General features: G+C 52.0%; 1 protein-coding gene across 1 annotated transcript in view; it reads left to right on the top strand.

Annotated features, from left to right (window-relative positions):
* Window positions 1-19112, top strand: part of DHRS7B (dehydrogenase/reductase 7B) — a 56258-nt gene extending 37146 nt beyond the window's left edge. The window contains exons 4-7 of the mRNA XM_036452078.2: window positions 9664-9880; window positions 10502-10594; window positions 16639-16791; window positions 18751-19112. Of these exons, the coding sequence (XP_036307971.2) occupies window positions 9664-9880; window positions 10502-10594; window positions 16639-16791; window positions 18751-18956 (669 nt within the window). The 3' untranslated portion in view covers window positions 18957-19112. The remainder of the gene's footprint in view (window positions 1-9663; window positions 9881-10501; window positions 10595-16638; window positions 16792-18750) is intronic.
* The last annotated feature ends 575 nt before the right edge of the window (window positions 19113-19687 follow it).

Raw genomic sequence — 19687 nt, 5'->3', positions numbered from 1 at the left:
AAACCTCTCTTACTTTCTGTCTCTGAATCTGCCTGTTCTAGATACCTCATGTAAGTAGAAAAAGACAGTATTTGTCCTTTGTGCCTGGCTACTTCACTAAGCATAATGTTCTAAGGTTCATCCATATTGTAGCATGTGTCACAGCTTCATGCTTTTAGCTGCCTGTGTGGCTCGCGTTGTCCCGCGCACCGTAAGGTTGCCATTTGCTTCCCAGTCAGGGCACAGACCTGGGTTGCGGGCTCAGTCCCCGATAGACGGGAGGCAGCCAATCAGTTTCATTCTCACTTGCTGTTTCTCTCTCTCCCTTTCCCTTCCTCTCTCTTTTTTAAAATTTCATCACTTTTTATGGCCGAAAAGTATTCCATTGTATGTTTACACCACATTTTTTTATCCATTTATTTGTTGATGGACACTATAGTTGTTTTTACTTTCTGGCTATTGTGTATGCTACTGTTTTTTTTTTTGTTGTTTTTTAAATAAGTTTTTATTGTTCATATTATTACAAATGTTCTTTTTTCCCCCCCACCATTGCTCTCCTCCACCAGGTTCTCACCCCACCCTCTGCCCTTTCTCCACTCCCCATTGTCCTCATCCATAGGTGCACAGTTTATGTTCAGTCTCTTCCCACGCCCCCCTCTCCCCTTTTCCCCAAGAATCGTCAGTTCACTCCCCTTCCATACCTCTGATTCTATTATATTCACCAGTTAATATTGTTCATCAGATTTTTTTTTAATTTCCTTGGTTTTTAGATTCACTTGTTGATAGTTACGTATTTGTTGTTCATAATTTTTATCTTTGTTTACTTTCTCTTCTGAAAGAACCCCCTTCAGCAATTCATATAATTCTGGTTTGGTGTTGATGAACTCCTTTAGCTTTTTTTATTAGTGAAGCTCTTTATCTGGCCTTCGATTCTGAGTGATAGCTTTGCTGGATAGATTATCTTTGGCTGTAGGTTCTTATTATTCATCACCTTGAATATTTCTTGCCATTCCCTTCTGGCCTGCATGGTTTCTGTTGAGAAGTCAGCTGACAATCGTATAGGTGCTCCTTTAGAGGTAACTACCTTCTTTGCTCTTGCTTCTTTTAATATTCTCTCTTTGTCTTTTGCTCTTGGAATTTTAATTATGATGTGTCTTGATGTGGTCCTCTTTGGATTCCTTTTGTTTGGAGTTCTGTGCGCTTCCTGGACTTGTAAGTCTAATTCTTTCACCAGGTGGGGGAAGTTTTCTGTCACTATTTCTTTCAGTATGTTTTCCATATCTTGCTCTCTCTCTTCTTCTGGGACCCCCATAATTCTGATGTTGGTTCGCTTGAAGTTGTCCCAGAGGTTTCTTACATTATCTTCAATTTTCTGGATTCTCTTGCCTTCTAGCTTCTGTGGAGGAGTGTCTTCTGGCTCTTTATGTGCCAAATCTTTGACTTGATTCTTGCGATCTTCCCTTCTGTTTTTAGGACTCTGTAAAATATTTTTTATTTTAGACAATGTATTCTTTATTTCTTGTTGATTTCTTATCATTTCTTGATGACTCCTTATTAATTCTAGTGATCTCTTTTCATATCTTCATAGGTCTTATCCATCTTTTCTAGGAAATTCTTGAAAAGCCTTATAAGCATAGATTTGAACTCTATATCCAGACACTTTTTGTCCTCCATTTCTTTCTTTTGTGATCTATTTTGTTGTCGCATTTCGCAGTTACAGATGGGACGGGGTTTCAGGGTGGAGCTTGCAGTTTTGGCTTCCGTCAGCCTCGCCCTATGCGGGTCCTTCAGTGCTCGCTGCCGGCGCCTCTGAGAGAAAGGTGTCCTCGATTTTCGCCTGCTGCCAAACAGTCTATGATCTCCCACAATGAGCCCGGTATTGGGGTTCAGTTCAGTTGGAAGTGGAGTTGGAGGTGGCGTTCAGAGCAGTCTGGAGCCCCAGTCTCCTTCCTGTCAGGGCAATCCCGCGGCACAGCCGACCATCCCTTCTCTGCGCGGTGTGCGCGCCTCCGGGACCTCCTTTTGCCTCTCCCCGGGGTTCCGCCTTACAGCCCAGCTCCCTATGGCTGAGCCTGAGTCCCCGGGGTCTGGCCTAGAACTGGGGTTCAGAGCAGTCGGGGGCCCAGCACAGTCGGAATTTTATCTCCTTTCTGCTAGGGAACGCCCGCCAGGCACTCGGCCTCCCTCCTCTCAGGTCCGTCCTCTCCGCGCTCTGTGTCTCCGTACCTTGGGCTTTTCCAGCTCCTCCGCGCCTCCTTCTGGTTTTCTCCTTGCTTCTCGCTGTAGAATTTCCAGTCAGTCAACCTTCCTGTAGTTCTGGGCAATGTCCGTTTTATATTTTAGTTGTATTTTATTGAAATTGTTGTGTGTGGCGGTGGCTAGGTGTTCACCTGGGCGCAGCCATCTTGGATCCCCCCGTGAATGCTACTGTTTGAGTCCCTGTTTTTGATTTTGTTTTATCTATATATATATATATATACACACACACACACACACACACACACACACACACATATATATATATATATATTGTATATATACACACATATATATATATTGTATACACACACACACACACACATACACACACATACACACACACACACACACACACACACACACAGCAGGTGTACCAGTTAATAATGCCGATTTTTTTCAATAGATGGAGTTACACATATGTTGATATATATGCGATTTGATATGTATGCTGTTTTGTTGTATTGACAGCAAGCTTAAAAACTTCATGTCAAATTTGCTGAAGATGTTAACATCCTAAATATTTTTTGCTTAAAAATGTCAAATTTTGTGCAAAAAAAAAAAAAATAAGAGTGTTTGCAGGAAGTTTTAATTCATTACTTTATTTTGAAGAAAAGGTTATCGTATACTTCAGGAAGCTTGTGGTGAACATGCTCCATCTCAAGATACTTGAGAATGATGGTTTATATGCTTTAAAAGTGATGATTTCGATGTGAAAGACAAAGAATGTCCAGGTCAACCAAAAAAGTTGGAAGACCAACAATTACAAGCATTATTGGATGAAGATGCATGTCAAACTCAAAAACAAGTTGCAGAAAGATTAAACATTTCTCAGCAAACAATTTCCAATCGTTTACAAGCAATGGGAAATATTTTAAAGGAAGAAAAATGGGTGCCACATCAACCAAACAAAACACAAATGGAAAACCGAAGAAAAATCATCAGCAAAATGTTGCTTCAACGGCATGAAAGAAAGTATTTTTTGCATCAAATTGTGACTGGCGATGAAAAGTGGCTTTATTTTGAGAATCCCTAATGCACAAAACCATGGGTTGATCCAGGTCAACCATGAACATCGACTGCAAGGCCAGTTTGCTTTGGAAAGAGGACAATGCTATGCTTTCGGCGGGATCAGGAAGGTGTGGTGTATTATGAGCTGCTAAAACCAGGTGAAACCGTTAATACTGATCATTACTGACAACAAATAATTTAAACCACACTTTGATCATGAAACGACCAGAATGTGACAGGAGACACTGCAAAGTAATTTTGCTTCATGATGACGCACCATCACACACTTCAAAACCAGTTGAAGACACGTTAGAAGATCCTGCCTGGGAAGTATTAACCCACCTGCCATATTCACCAGACCTTGCTCCTTCAGATGACCACGTGTTCCGATTGATGGCACACGCACTGTCTGAGCAGCACTTCAAAATGTACGAAGAAGTGGAAAATTGGGTCTCTGAATGGTTTGCCTCAAAACAAGAAAAGTTCTATTGTAGCGGTATCCACAAATTATCTGAAAGACGGGGTAAATGTGTATCGATGGACATTACTTTGAATAATGGGCTTTTGATGTTTCTCTTAAAATTATCATGTGTTCTTTGATTATAAAATCCGCATTATTAACCGGTAAAAGCTCCATCCGCATTAATAACATGTGCACCTGGTATGCTGAGGAGTGGAAAAATGTGGAATAGTAGTTTTCTATGTAACCTTTTGAGGAACTGCCAAACTACTTTCCCAGCGGCTATACCATTTTATATTCCCACCAGCAATGCACAAGTTCCAAATTTCTTCACATACTTGCCAGCACTTGTTATTTTCTGTTGTTTTTTAAAATTATACTTATCCAAGAGGTATGACCAACTTAATTTTTTTGCTACTCTTTTACATTTTATTTTCCAATTACAGTTTACATTCAGTATTACTTTGCATTAATTTCAGGCATACAGCTCAGTGGTTAGACAATCATAGACTTTACAAAGTGTCTCCAAATATTCCCAGGGCCCACCTGGACCGCAGTTAGTGCAGTGTTATTGACTGTATTCCCCATGCTGGGCTTTACAACCTGTGATGACAGTATGTAACTGCCAATTTGTGCTTCTACACCCCATCCCCCAACCCCCTCTTCACTGGTAACCTATCTCAGTCTGTTTCCATTTTGTTTATTTTATTTGTTAGAGTCTATATATAAGTGAACTCATATGGTATTTGCCTTTCTCTGACTTATTTTACTTAACCCTCTAGATCAGTGGTTCTCAACCTTTCTAATGCTGCGACCCTTTAATATAGTTCCTCATGTTGTGGTGAGCCCCAACCAAAAAATTATTTTCGTTGTTACGTCATAACTGTAATTTTGCTACTGTTATGAATCTCGACCCACAGGTTGAGAACCGCTAGCAGGGTCACCTAAGACCATCGGAAAACACAGATATTTACTTTACGATTCATGACAGTAGCAGAATTACAGTTATGCAGTATCAACAACAATAATTTTATGGTTGGGGGTCACCACAACATGAGGAATTAAAGGGTTGAGGCATTAGAAAGGTTGAGAACCACTGCTGTAGATCCATCCATAATGTTGCAAATGGTAAGATTTCAAACATTGATTGGTTGCCTTCCATAAGTGCCCCTACCGGGGGTTAGACCAGGGATGGAACCCACACTGAGGCATGTGCCCTGGCTGGGTGTTAAACATAGGTATTAAACTTAATAGACCTTGTTTGTAAAGAATATTTTATGAACTTGACCCCAAAGGCAAGGGAAGTAAAGGCAAAAATAAAAGAATGGGACTACATCAAACTAAAAAGTTTCTGCAGCCCAGTTGGTATGACTCAGTGGTTGGTTGTCAACTATGAACTAAAGCCGAGACCGGTTTGGCTCAGTGGATAGAGCGTCGGCTTGGGGACTGAAGGGTCCCGGGTTCAATTCCGGTCAAGGGCATGTACCTTTTTTGCGGGCATATCCCCATAGGGGGTGTGCAAGAGGCAGCTGATCGTTGACTCTTTCTCATCGATGTTTCTAACTATCTCCCTTCCTCTCTATATAAAGTCAATAAAATATATAGAAAAACAAAACAAAAAAACAACAACTATGAACTAAGGAGGTCACAGCTGGATTCCTGGTCAAGGGCATATGCCCAGGTTCTAGAATTGATCCCCAGTAGGGGGAGTGCAAGAGGCAGCCGATCAATGATTCTCTCTCATCATTGATGTTTCTATTTCTCCCTCTCCCTTCCTTCCTGAAATCAATAAAAAATATAATTTTTTTTTTAAAAAGCTTCTACACAGCTAAAGAAACCAACAGCAAAACAAAGAGCCAGCTGACCAAATGGGAGATATTTGCAAACAGTAGCTCTGACAAGGGTTAATTTCCAAAATACATAAAGAACTCATAAAATTCAACACCAAACAGACAACCCAATAAAAAAATGGGCAGAGGACCTGAAAATACACCTCTCCCAAGAAGACAAACAGCCAATAGATACACAAAAAGATGTTCCACCTCACTGGCAATTAGGGAAATGCAAATCAAAACTACAGTGAGATGCCACCTCACACCTAAAGTGCCCTTATCAACAAGACAAGCAATAACAAGTGTTGGAGAGGCTGTGGGAAAAGGGAACCCTCATTCACTGCTGGTACAACCACTATGGAAAGCAGTCTGGCGATTCCTCAAGAAGTTAAGACTAGAGCTACCATACGACCCAGCAATCTTTCTTCTGGGTATGTACCCGAAAAACTGGGAAACTTTTGTTGGCAAAGATATAGGCACCCCTAGGTCATTGCAGCATTACTCACAGTGGCCAAGACCCGGAGACAACCAGTGTCCTTTGGTGGGGGCTGGACAAGGAAGCTGTGGTCCATATACACATGGAGTACTACTCAGCCATAAGAAAAGACAAAACTGCCGTTTGCGGAACATGGATGGACCTTGAGAACATTATGCTGAGTGAAACAAGTCAGTCGGAACAAGCTAAGAACCATACAATTGCATTCATATGTGGGATATAAAACTGAAACTCGTGAACACAAACAGCAGTATGGTGGTTGGCAGAACGAGGGTTGGGGGGTTGAGGGGTGAAGGATTTAACTGTAGGTGGTGGGCACACAGTATCTTGTATCACCTGAAATCTATATGATCCTAATACCAGTGTCACCCCAATATATTTAATAAAGACAAGTATAAAAATAGCATTTAAGTATTTAATCTATTTTGAATTTGTGTATGGTTTAATAAGGTGGTCAGCCAAATTCAGGATCAACAATGACAGATGGAAACACATGCATGTGATTGGCGCTAACAAGAGCTTTATATATACAGATCAACTTGCTTAATTAGACCTGCTTTCTGATATAGCTAAACTTTTTCCATCCCAGTGAAGCACCCCAACTTCTCTTCCAGGTAATTGTGAGCAACACAGCAGTAAATATCAGCACAAAGCAGATTATTATTGTAGATCACGCAGGGAGAACAAAGGGTAAAATATGTAACTGCAGCAGTGTTTGACTATATTCTGCGCAGTGAGAAAACCTGTAAATGGCCATTGCACATTACGACAATTCCTGCATTGTGCGTTTGCCCCCTGGTGGTCAGTGTGTGTCATAGCGACCGGGTCGGACGGACATTTAGCATATTGGCTTGACAGGGACCTCAAGGCGTGCCCCCTGTTCCACCGCCGGGCTAGGTGACTTGAGGCCGGGCTAGGTGACTTGAGGCCGTATCCCTCCACTCAGTGGGGCCTGATGGGGGTGGGGCTGGCCAGGTCTGGGTTTCACGTGATTTTGAGGCACAAATGGGTGGGCAGGGTCTTGGCTCTGGTTTCCATGGCGCACCCCAGACTCTGACAGGAGGAAGATGTTCATATACATTTTACTAATTTTCTTTCACCTCTGACACTTCTATTATAGAGAAAAGGGCAAATAGCAATATTAAAATATTTCCTCAAATTAATTTCCTTTTAATGTGCATGAATTTTGTGAGGTCCCTGTCAAGCCCCATGGGTGGGGGTCGTGGCCTGAGGTCTCCGGTCGAGCCCTGCCAGGTGGGGTGTCAAGCCTGGTGCTGGGGCAGGGGGCGTGGCCTCAGGTCCCCTGTTGAGCCCCGCTGGGTGGAGGATGCAGCCTGAGGTTCCCTGCCAAGCCCTGCGGGTCGGGGGTGTGGGGGTGCAGCCTGATGCCTCCTGCCTTGGCCCAGCGGCATGCACCCTCAGATCCCTACTGATTGCTCCGTGAGGCTCCGTACAGTAACTCGGCCTCCACTGTGGGCGCAGCCATTTTGTGGTACAGGATCCCTGCCTCTGCTGTGGGCACTGCCATCTTTGTCATGGGGTGAGGGTCAATTTGCATATTCCCTCTTTATTAGATAGGATTCTTTAGTATCTTTCATCAATGTCTTATTATTTTCTAAGTACAGGTCTTATACATCCTTGGTTATATTTATTCTAAAGTATATTTTTTCAAGCAACTGTGAATGAGATTGCTTTCTTTCCTCTTTTTTTTTTAAAATTGATCTGTTTTAATTTTTAAAAAAATATATATTTTATTGATTTTTTACAGAGAGGAAGGGAGAGAGATAGAGAGCTAGAAACGTCGATGAGAGAAACATCGACCAGCTGCTTCCTGCACACCTCCTACCGGGGATGTGCCCGCAACCAAAGTACATGCCCTTGACCAGAATCGAACCTGGGACCTTTCAGTCCGCAGACCGATGCTCTACCGCTGAGCCAAACCGGTTTCGGCTGTTTTAATTTTTTAAAAACAAAAACACAACATGACATGGAAGTATGTTTTATGTGTACACTTAGTTATATTCAGACATTCTAAGCCCACACAGCTTCCTGCCCAGAATCGGGAATTAAAACGAGGTGCACAAAGGCGAATGCTGAAGACCAAAGCACCAGCCTTCTGTTCAAACTCCCAGTGCTGCCCTGGCTGGTATGGCTCCGTGGATAGTGTTGTTCTGCGAACGGAAGGGTCCCAGGTTCGATTCTGGTCAAGGGCACATGCCTGGGTTGCAGGCTCAGTCCAGTGTGCAGGAGGCAGCCAATCAATGATTCCCTCTCATCATTGATGTTTCTCTCTCTCTTCTTCTCCCTTACTCTCTGAAATCAATGAAAATGTATTTAAAACAAAACAACACCCAGTGGTTTTCGTTTCAGTCTGTTAAAGGGTTTTACGGGAAGCTCTTTGAGATCCTCTCCTCCCGCGCCGTGGCGTGGTCCCGTCCGGGGCACATGAAGAGGTTCTGCTTCTGTCTCTGGAGAAGCTGGCGCTCGGCCAGGTCCTGTGGTCGTCGGTGCGGGAGGAGCGGGGGAGGAGCGGGTCTCCCTGAGGGCAGGCCTCAGCGGGTGAGGCCGAGGCCCCCCAGCCAGCGGTGCTGGCCATCTCTTCTCATGACAAGAAGCCTGAGGGCGTAGCGGCCGTCAGAGGCTCTTTGTGCGGGTGAGTGCTCCCCCCGAAGCAGTGACGGAATGGCCGTGCAGTGGAGGTGGCTCCCGGGGGTGCCCGTGCGGCTGAGGCTGCCCCCCACGGCTGGAGGGGGAGCGGGCACGGGGTGTGAGTGACGGAGCCGTCACCGGGCGCCACGGCCTGTTGGAGGCCCGTCGGTGGCGCACGCCTGTGCGTCCTGGCTGCCCCCTCTGAACGCCGTCAGCTGCGGGGGAGCTGCGGGAGGGACAGACGCTCAGCCGGGCTCCTGCGCTGGGCTGTTCAGCGCGTCCCTGTGGAGCCCCAGGATGTGGCTGTGCCAGGGCGCGGTTCCCAGCCGGAGCCCTTCTCCGAGGGCCAGAGCAGCAGTGGCATTGGTCCTGGAGCCTCAGGAAAGGGGGTCCCATGGAGGGAGCACAGGTGGCCCAAAGCCGGGGGCAGCGCGGGGCCATTCCAGAGGCAGCGGGAGGAGAGCTCCCGGCAGCCTGGCGGGGCTCTGCCGACGCCAGCCTGTGGTTCTGCCCTTCCCTTTTCCTCGGGCCGCCTGGGACTTGCCCTGGCACGCGGTGGCGCCAGCCTTTGGCCACCAGCTGAAAGCACGGCCCTGCCGCCGCCCCACAGCCTGCCTGGGGCAAACTGTCTGCACCACGGCCTGCCCGGACCCGGGGGCGGGGACTTGGGAGTGGTCGCAGGGGCGGGGTCGCCTGGACCACAGCGAGCAGGGGTGATAGCGGTCCTCGGCGGGCAGGTGAGGCCCAGGGGAGCCGCCTAGCGGCTGGCAGCCACCGGGCGGACTCCGTCCTGTCGGTCTCCGGTGCTCTGGTCACCGGCGGTCCCTGTCCCTGAGCTTCGCGCGTCTGTGTGGACTCCTCTCTCCTCCCTTCGCCGTCAGGGTCAGCTTGGGGCGGGCGCCGCGGCTGTGCTGACCGGAGGGCCACGTGCCCACGGCCTGTCACCCTGAGGTGCATTCCTTTCTGTCCTGTGTGACCAGGTGCGGACACATGCGCCTTCCACGGTGACCTTCGACCTGGCAGACCCCGGGGCCACCGTGGCGGCCGCCGCTGAGATCCTGCGGTGCTTCGGCCACGTGGACGTGCTCATCAACAACGCGGGGGTCAGCTTCCGCGGCGCCGTCCTGGACACGCCCGTGGACGTGGACAGGAGGGTCATGGAGACCAACTACTTCGGCCCCGTGGCCCTGACGAAAGGTAGCGTCTCGGAGAAGGGCGCGTGGCCTGTGCTTCCACCTCACCTGCTTCCTCGCCGGCCAAGCGTGGCCGGCCGCCGCCGGTTTCACCTGGGCGCGTGCCTACTGCTTGCTTTCCAGACTTAAACAGTATCTTCTTATTGATGTCCGAGAGGGGAGGGGGAGAGAGACCTCAGTGATGAGAGAGAATCGTGGATCGGCAGCTTCCTGCCCACCCCCCGCTGCGGGTCGAGCCCACGGCCCTGAGTGTGCCCTTGACTGGAATTGAACCCTGGACCCTTTGGTCCGCAGGCCACACTTTATCCTCGAGGCAAACCGCCAGGCGGCGTTTTCAGACTGTTACCTGCATTTCCTTTATCTGCGTCAGGGTGGTCTCCTCAGTGGCACTTCCTTTGCTGTGAGCCCTGCAGAGCGGAGGCTGGCCTGGGCTCCGGAGGCTCTCCCCGGAAAAGGAGGGCCTGCTGCCCGAGGGGAGGGCGCGGCCCGAGCTCCTCCCGCCTCCCCCCTCCCCACCAGGGCTTCCCGCACCTCCTGGTCTCCTCCTCTCGCGGGGCGGGCGGGCGGGCCGGGCGGGCAGGGGTGCGACCAGAGGAAGCCCCTCCTGAAGCCCAACTCTCCGCAGCGCTCCTGCCCTCCATGGTCCAGCGGCAGCGGGGCCACGTGGTGGCCGTCAGCAGCGTGCAGGGCAAGATCAGTGTGCCCTTCCGGTCCGCCTGTGAGTATGGGAGTCCCTCCGGGCTCTGCTCCCCCGAGGCTGGGCCCTCCCGCCAGGACTGCTCCTGGGGTCTCCATCTGCCACGTGGGCTGTCACCCCTGAGCTCCAGGGGGCGCTGGCCCGCGAGCTGCTGAGCCGGCCAGCCTTCCCCACGTCGTCAGTCCCACGACCCCCAGACCCTGTGGCCTCGCGCCGGGGTGTGCCTCCAGATCTGCTCACGCCCACCATGCGTCCGCTGCGCATGCTGCTTCCTGGTCAGCCGAGTGCTTCCCAGTGGCTGTAGCGACTCACTGATAGATGCCTGACTGACTGAGCCATTCTCCTGGGCCTGCGTTTTCCCTCCGGTCTGACATCCAGCGCTGCACACAGACCGTCCTACACGCTGTCTCCGGCGCGGCGCAGGCGGGCTGGGGAGAGGAGCTCCCCCAAGGGGAAGCAGGCAGGACCACGTGATTAAAACCCCAAACCGACTCCCAGGTCACACTCCGCCTCCAGGCGGGAGGGCCTGTGCAGAGACTGAGATACCATTTCATAATCTGCTGCATCAGGTAGCACCAGCAAACAAACTGAATCCGGGTTTTAATTTTCTTTAAAAAATATATTTATTGATTTCAGGAAGGAAGGGAGAGGGAGAGAGAGAAAGAAACATCCATGGTGAGAATCATTGATTGGCTGCCTCCTGCACGCCCTGCACTGGGAATGGAGCCCCCAACCCCCGCATGTGCCCTGACTGGGAATCGAACCTGGGACCCTTCAGTCTGCTCTATTCACTGAGCCAAACTGGCTCGGGCAGTCTAGTTTTCTTAAAAGATTTCAGAGGAATTTCTGTCCTAGTAACTCCTTTGCTCCACCCTCTGGAAGTAAATACTTAACACCGACCCCTCTGCTCTCACCACCTCCCCTCCCTGCTGGGCTGCGCCCCCCCCCCCACAACCCCGCTCCCGCACCCCCGGGAGCCCAGGAGCCCCGGGTGGAGGCTCACTGCCCTGCACCCAGGGAAAGGAGGGCCAAACCACTTGCCTGAGGACATACAACTAGGCTTGGTTCTAGTTGTATGTCCTCAGGCAAGTGGTTTGGCTGTCCTTTCCCTTCTGGTAAAACGGGACCTAGAGCCGGGGGTGCCGCGGGGAAACGAGACTTGGAGGGGAAGCCCCTGCGAGCTGCAGAGCCTGGCCCGCACTGCCGCCGGGTGGTGGCTGGTGCAGGGCCAGTGGCTTCCCGCAGCCACCTGAGGCGCCTGAGGCCGTGAGGACCCGCAAGCGCAGCCGGTAAAGCACACGATAAGCTGTTAGTCATAAAGGAGCTCTCTGGTGTCATCTGAGTTTTGTTCTCCATTTGGCCTGTGACTAAAGGAGGGCATAGGGGCTGGTCTGGGCGCTGTCATGACCAGCCTAACCGTGGGGGCCCGGCCCGCAGTGAGCCCTGACGAGCAGCAGTCCCCCCTGAGCTGCAGTCATGGGGACGAGGTGAGAGGAGCCACAGAGTGCAGAGCAGTGCCTGGCGGGCAGCAGGCTGGACGGCCTCCCTGTGGTGGTGAGGCGGCGGCCTGGCTGAAGACCCCTTGCCAGTGCAGCCTTCTCTCGGCCCCAGAGGACCACTCTCCTCAGTCCCGGGCCTGGGCAGTGCTCTGCACACTGCCCACCAGCTACTCAGGCACCCAGCAGCCCTCCTGCCCCCCAGCAGCCCTCCTGCCCCCCAGCAGCCCTGCCTGCCCCCCAGCAGCCCTGCCTGCCCCCCAGCGGCCCTCCTGCCCCCCAGCAGCCCGGCCTGCCCCCCAGCAGCCCGGCCTGCCCCCCAGCAGCCCTCCTGCCCCCCAGCAGCCCGGCCTGCCCCCCAGCAGCCCTCCTGCCCCCCAGCAGCCCGGCCTGCCCCCCAGCAGCCCGGCCTGCCCCCCAGCAGCCCTGCCTGCCCCCCAGCAGCCCTCCTGCCCCCCAGCAGCCCTGCCTGCCCCCCAGCAGCCTTGCCTGCCCCCCAGCAGCCCGGCCTGCCCCCCAGCAGCCCGGCCTGCCCCCCAGCAGCCCGGCCTGCCCCCTAGCAGCCCTCCTGCCCTCCAGCAGCCCGGCCTGCCCCCCAGCAGCCCTCCTGCCCCCCAGCAGCCCGGCCTGCCCCCCAGCAGCCCGGCCTGCCCCCCAGCAGCCCTCCTGCCCCCCAGCAGCCCTCCTGCCCCCCAGCAGCCCTCCTGCCCCCCAGCAGCCCTCCTGCCCCCCAGCAGCCTGGCCTGCCCCTCAGCAGCCCTCCTGCCGCCCAGCAGCTGGCCCCAGGCCGGTGAAGGTCCGTGCCTCATGGGGCTGGTTTATTGGCCGGTGGACCCCCTTTCCCAGGCTAACGCACATGGAAGTCTGAGTTAGGGAGCTGGTTTTCAGTGGAGTTGTGTGCTTCCCCACACTGTCCTGTAGGCCTGCCTGTCCCGGGAGGGTCTGTCCTCGGCTGTGAGCGGCCGGAGGGCGGGGCGGCTCCGTGGCAGAGGCGGAGCCAGCTGGGTAGTCTTCCTGCGAACGCACTGCGCGGAAGTTCACCCGACAAGACGCACGGGAGAGCCAGCTGCGGGGTTCAGGAGCGCATGCCCTGCGAGCCAGCCCCGTGACAAACCGGGGGCAGCCGTGCTGGTCCCCTCCGGCTGGTCCTCACCCGGCCACGTGGGGCACGGGGCAGGTGTGCTGTCACCAGGTGCAAAAAGCGACTTGCAGGAATAACGTGAATAGTATGAACTCATTCTGTAAAAAAATGACTGACATGCAAAGTCACATATGTGTACATAGGATATAAAAATAAGGCACCCGTTCGCATCCGCTACTTGCGGAGCGTGAAATTGGAAGGCATGACTTTAACTCCTCGACTTTATATCCCCTGTTCTATTTGAATATTGTACCCATTAGGCATGAAGTGAGAATTTTTTAGTTTGTTTGGGGGTTTTTCTTCTTTTTCTTCTTCTTTTAAATCTTTATTGTTCAGATTATTACAATTGTTCCTCTTTTTTCCCCCCATAGCTCTCTCCACCCGGTTCCCACCCCACCCTCTGTCCTTACCCTCAGTCCCCCCCTGCCACTGTCCTCATACATAGGTGTAGATTTTTGTCCAGTCTCTTCCCGCACCCCCCACACCCCTTTCCCTCAAGAATTGTCAGTCTACTCCCTTTCTATGCCCCTGATTCTATTATATTCACCGGTTTATTCTGTTCATCAGATTTTTAATTCACTTGATTTTTAGATTTACTTGTTGATAGATATGTATTTGTTGTTCATAATTTTTATCTTTACCTTTTTCTTCTTCTTCCTCTTCTTAAAGAACACCTTTCAGCATTTCATATAATACAGATTTGGTGGTGATGAACTCCTTTTGCTTTTTCTTATCTGTGAAGTTCTTTATCTGACCTTCAATTCTGAATGGTAACTTTGCTGGATACAGTAATCTTGGTTGTAGGTTCTTGCTGTTCATCACTTTGAATACTTCTTGCCACTCCCTCTGGCCTGCATAGTTTCTGTTGAGAAATCAGCTGAGAGTCTTATGAGTACTCGCTTGTAGGTAACAAGCTGTTTTTCTCTTGCTGCTTGTAAGATTCTCTCTTTGTCTTTTGCTCTTGGCATTTTAAGTATTATGTGTCTTGGTGTGGTCCTCTTTGGATTCCTTTTGTTTGGGGTTCCGTGTGCTTCCTGGGCTTATAAGTCTATTTCTTTCACCATGTGGGGGAAGTTTTCAGTCATTATTTCTTTAAATAGGTTTTCAATATTTTGGGTCCCCCATAATTCTGATGTTGGTACACTTGAAGTTGTCCCAGAGGCTCCTTACACTATCTTCATATTTTTGGATTCTTTTTTCTTTTAGTTTTTTTGGTTGAGTGTTTTTTGCTTCTTTGTATTTCAAATCTTTGACTTGATTCTTGCGATCCTCTAGTCCAGGCGTCCTCAAACTTTTTAAAGTGGGGGCCAGATCACGGTCCCTCAGAGAGCTGGAGGGCCGGACTATATGAACTACTAATTCCTACTGTAACACCTCGGCTGCGCTCACTGCCCAAAAAACCTGGCGGGCCAGATCAGACTCCTCTGCGGGCCGCATGTGGCCCGCAGGCCGTAGTTTGAAGACCCCTGCTCTAGTCCCATGGTCAGCAAACTGTGGCTCATGAGCCACATGCGACTCTTTGGTCCCTTGAATGTGGCTGTTTCACAAAATACCATGGCCTGGGCGAGTCTATTTTGAAGAAGTAGCATTAGAAGAAGTTTAAGTTTAAAAAACTTGGCTTTCAAGAGAAATTTCAATCATTGTACTGTTGATATTTGGCTCTGTTGACTAATGAGTTTGGCAACCACTGCTCTAGTCTGCTATTGGATCTCTATATTATTCTTTATATCAGTCATTTCTAGTTGGTACTTTTTTATATCCTTGGGGGTCTCACTAAATTTCTTCGCCTTTTCTAGAAAATTCTTGAAAAATCTTATAACCGTGGTTTTGAACTCTTTATCCAGTCGTTTGCTTTCCTCCATTTCTTTCATTTGTGATTTCTTTGTCTCCACATTTTTGCGCTTCCCTGAGTTGGTAGGGTAGCTTTGTGTGCTAGGTGTCCTATAAGGCCCAGTGGCTCAGCCTCCCCAGTTACCTGAGGTGTGCACTCTTGGTGCACCCCTTTGTGGACTGTGTGCACAGTCTTGTAGTTAAGCTTTGATTGTTGTTGGTATCACTGGAAGGAATTGACCTCCAGGCCAATTGGCTGTGAGGATCAGCTGTGCCTACAATGGGAGAGCTTCTGTGCTGGAGACACCCATATGAGGCAAGACTTGCTTCAGTGGGGCTTTGGTGCTCCCTGAGTCTGCCCCCTGAGTGTGTCCCTTATGGATCTGAGGAGTTGTAATCTGTATGGCCCCACTCTGACCCCTGGGTACACTGACTCTTGGATCTCTAAGGAGGTGCTAATTTAGCCTCTGCCTGAGGCACCCAGCAGGAGCTATGGAGAGATCTGCAGATTCCTCTTCTTTGTTTGGGTTTTGGAGGTGCCAAGATGAGGCCCAGCTGTGAAGCAATGCAAGCTGCTGCAGGGCCTTGGGCCTGCTTTTGGATGGGCCTTCTTCTCACTGACTCAGCTGCAGTTTGTAGGTAAGTTTAGATCGCAAAGGGCCCAGCCATTCAAATGCAAAAGCCTCTGCACACAGATTGGATGGGTGGAGTCTCAGGGCAGAGCAAACAGCAATGGTTTCCCGTCAGCCCTGCCCTAAGAGGCCCCTGGGTCTCAGTGTCCTGCAGTAATCATTGCAAACACCTCTGAGAGAAAACTGCCCTTGAGTTCCTCCTGCTGCCAGACAGTCTAGTTTCTCCCCATATGAGTCTGGGTTCCCAGAGTCTCGCCCGGAACTGGAGTTCAGAGCAGTTGGGAGTTTGTGTCCCCCTCCCGATTGAAAAAGCCAGCCGCGTTCTCAGTTGGCAGCACCTCTCTGTGCACGCCTCCATACCTCTGCCTTTACTCCCGCAGCTCCTCTGAGTCTCAGTGTGCTTTTCTCTTCCCTTCTACTTGTAGAATTTCCACTCAGCCAGCCTTCCTGTGTTTCTGGATGATGTCCATTTTGTCTTTTAGTTGTAGTTTTGAAGTGGTTTTGCAAGGCAGCAATTTCAGGTGTTTACCTATGCTGCCATCTTGGTTTCTCCAGGGTTTTTCCTTTTAAAGTAGAATAATTTCTGACGTAGAAAAGTTGCAGAAACAGAAGAGCCCCCATTGTGCCCTCCACACAGATCCCCAGTTGTTAACATTTACATGTTGCTTCATGTTCTCTGTGTGCGCACATGTATGTGTATATCAAGTTTATACTTTTTCTTTCCTGAACCATTTGGAGAGTGTCGGAGACATGCCGCTCCTTTCCTCTGAAAATCTTCGGGTGCAGATCCTAGTGATGAGGATGCCATGTGCTTCTCTGAGGAGATGGGTGTTGCTGTGATGCTGTAATTGTCTAGGTGTAAATTATAGGGCCAGTTTCCTACATAAGAGAGTGTGAACATGTGGTCTCAGCCCAAGCCATGCCCCACCCCAACTCACACCCTGCCTTTGGCCACCCCCTCTGCAGATGCAGCCTCCAAACATGCAACCCAGGCCTTCTGTGACTGTCTGCGCGCAGAGCTGGAGCAGCACGGGGTCGCAGTGACTGTGCTCAGCCCCGGCTACATCCGCACCAACCTCTCCCTCAACGCCATCGCCGCCGACGGCTCCAGATACGGAGGTGAGGCTCCAGTTCCTCTTCTCTTACCAACAGCTCTTCTCTGTGATTGTTGGCTCCCTCATCCTAACACATAAAAACCCTGGGTCCGTCACCCTGCAACGACCGGAGGCTTGGCAGGCTGCACGCGCAGCGCGAGCCAGATGAACTGCTGACCTCTGGGGGGGGCGGGGGGGAAAGAGAGAGAGTGAGAGAGAGTGGGGGGGGGGCGCAGGGCTGATCAGCAGTAGCAGTGGCTGCTGGCAAGGCCGGGAGAGAGAAGCAGTCAGACATCCCCCGAGGTCTCAGATTGGAGAGGGTGCAGGCTGGGCTGAGGGACATTTTGTGCACCAGGCCTCTAGCTTGAATATCATTTTTCATTTTAAAAACGAAAACACACTGGTGTCGGTCATATGCACTACCTACCAGGTCATCTTTTACCCCAAACGGCCCCCTGCAGCCATCGGGAGGCCTTGAGGCTGGAGGGAAGCCCCTGAGCTGAGAGGCTGCTGTGTTCCAGTGATCCCATCTCAGTCACTGATGTGAATCTAAGGTGAACACACCTCAAGAGGCCCCCTGCCCACAGAGCTTGAGAAGTGGCTGATTTAGGGCACTCAGAGCAGTGAGCTTCTGGGCTGAGGGGGGCGCATCGCTCAGAACCTCCCTCTGGCTTCAGCCGCTGAGGCTGAGCTGACCTGTCCCCCCAGTGGCCCAGCTGCAGCCCAGGATGCAGGCTCAGGCAGCAGAGCCCGGTGGTGCCTCGCGGGCGGGCGGGCCCATGGGGTGCGCTGCTGTGGGAGCAGCTCTGCTTGCCCGGCGCCCCTGCCGCCGCCCTGGGTGTGCGCTCACCGAACTCCCGGCCTGCCCACTGCCCATTGGCTGAGCCACGACCGCCTGTGCCCAGGCTCACTCCTGGGGCAAGACAGAGGCACGGACCCAGAGAGGTTCATCTTTATGTTTCTTCTACTTAGAAGAATCTTTTTAAAAACTCCCTCTGGGTGTTTAAGATAAGCAACAGTCAGAAACCTGCCTTCTGCGTTAACAAGCACAGTGAGAACAGATGCTGTGGGAGCGCAGGTGGTGTGGACAGCGACACGCAGTTCTAATGGTCAGTGACAGTGGCCTCCCAGGTCCTACTTTTTTTTTGGCAAAATTGCCAGATGACTAGGGAAGAAGGAACCAGTTTCTGTTAACCAGACATAACACCTAAACTCCCACAGCTGTCACTAACCCACCCAGATCTCTTCCTGCTCCTGGGGAGCACCTGACCCTTTAGAAGTGGAAGCTAAGAGTCAGAAACATCGATGAGAGAGAAACACTGACCAGCTGCCTCCTGCACAACCCCCTGGGGATGTGCCCACAACCAAGGTACATGCCCTTGACCGGAATCGAACCTGGGACCTTTCAGTCCGCAGGCCGACGCTTTATCCACTGAGCCACACCGGTTTCGGCAGAGGCACAGATTCTTTTTTTTTTTTTTTTTTAAATATATTTTATTGATTTTATACAGAGAGGAAGGGAGAGAGATAGAGAGTTAGAAACATCGATGAGAGAGAGTCATCGATCAGCTGCCTCTTGCACACCCCCCTACTGGGGATGTGCCCACAACCAAGGCACATGCCCTTGACCGGAATCGAACCTGGGACCTTTCAGTCCCCAAGCCGACGCTCTATCCATTGAGCCACACCGGTCCCGGCCAGGCACAGATTCTTAAGGCCGGGAAGCCCCTCCTTGGCTGTGGGGAGGCCTGACTGACTTCATCCGGGCCGGTCCTGAGCACTGGCGGCTCCACCTCCTGCCCCCTGTCCTGCCACAGGTCTCCGCCGCTCACAGCCGGAGCCGAGGAAGGGGCCTCCTGTCCTGGGTGCGGAGAGTTGGGGTGGAGGCGCTGCCTCCGTCAGGCGCTGCAGGTGGGGAGCTGGAGAGCGACCGCTCAGCCGGGAGGGACTGTTTCCAAGCTGACCGTGTCCTTTGTCTCCTCAGTTATGGACGAGACCACAGCCCGGGGCCGCCTGCCGGCGGATGTGGCCCGCGACGTGCTGGCCGCCGTGGGCGGGAAGCAGCAGGACGTGGTGCTGGCCGGCCTGGTGCCTGCCGTGGCCATCTACCTGCGGACGCTGGCCCCCGGGCTCTTCTTCCGCCTCATGGCCTCCCGGGCCCGGAAGGAGCAGAAGCCCAAGGACGCCTAGTGCCAGCGGCGGCTGCCCGGTGCTCACGGGCTGGAGGCCGGAGGCGCGCTCCCCCGCGGAGCCTGGGCGCCTGCGGGGCGCGACGGAGCCAGCCCTGAGTGACCGGCTGGTCCTAATGCCGAGAACATGAAATAAAGGAGTGGACACAGGACCCCTGGTCCCTGAGGCTGGATCGCCGGCTCCCGGAGCGGGGGTCCGTCCCCACGGGGCCCCGGCCACGCTGCCCACACCCGACCTCCCAGGACCACGCGCCTAAAGGTTTTGGCAGAGTCCACTTCCTGTCCCCCGGGAGAGGCCAGGCATCAGATGCCGCTTTCACTCCCACCCCAGGCCCGAGTGTCCCTCAGCCCAGCCAGGGGCCCACGTGACCGTCACTGACCCCCCGGGCACCAGCTCTGGGACCAGAAAAGGGTTCCCATTTCCCTGCTGACCCCACCCCCCAGCCCTGCAGGACCAGGCGCCACTCCAAGGAGGTGCACTAAGGAGACCGCCGTCTGTGGGGAAAGGACACGTGTCCTCTGGTGTGAAGTTTGGAATCGGTTCAGGGTGGGGCTCTTTAAAAAAATTTTTAAATTTCAGGGAGAAGGGGAGGGAGAGAGAGAGAGAAACACCAATGAAGAGAGAAGCATTGATCAGCTGTGTCCTGTACTCTCCCCTTGGGGATCAAGCCCGTACCCGAGGCCTGTGCCCTGACCAGGATCGAACCGTGACCTCCCGGTTCCCGGGTTGAC

Source organism: Pipistrellus kuhlii, unplaced genomic scaffold (assembly GCF_014108245.1).
Source record: "Pipistrellus kuhlii isolate mPipKuh1 unplaced genomic scaffold, mPipKuh1.p scaffold_m20_p_23, whole genome shotgun sequence".
Classification (NCBI taxonomy): Eukaryota; Metazoa; Chordata; class Mammalia; order Chiroptera; family Vespertilionidae; genus Pipistrellus; species Pipistrellus kuhlii.
Note: the sequence above shows the minus strand (reverse complement) of the source record. Positions and strands in the feature narration are given on the sequence as shown.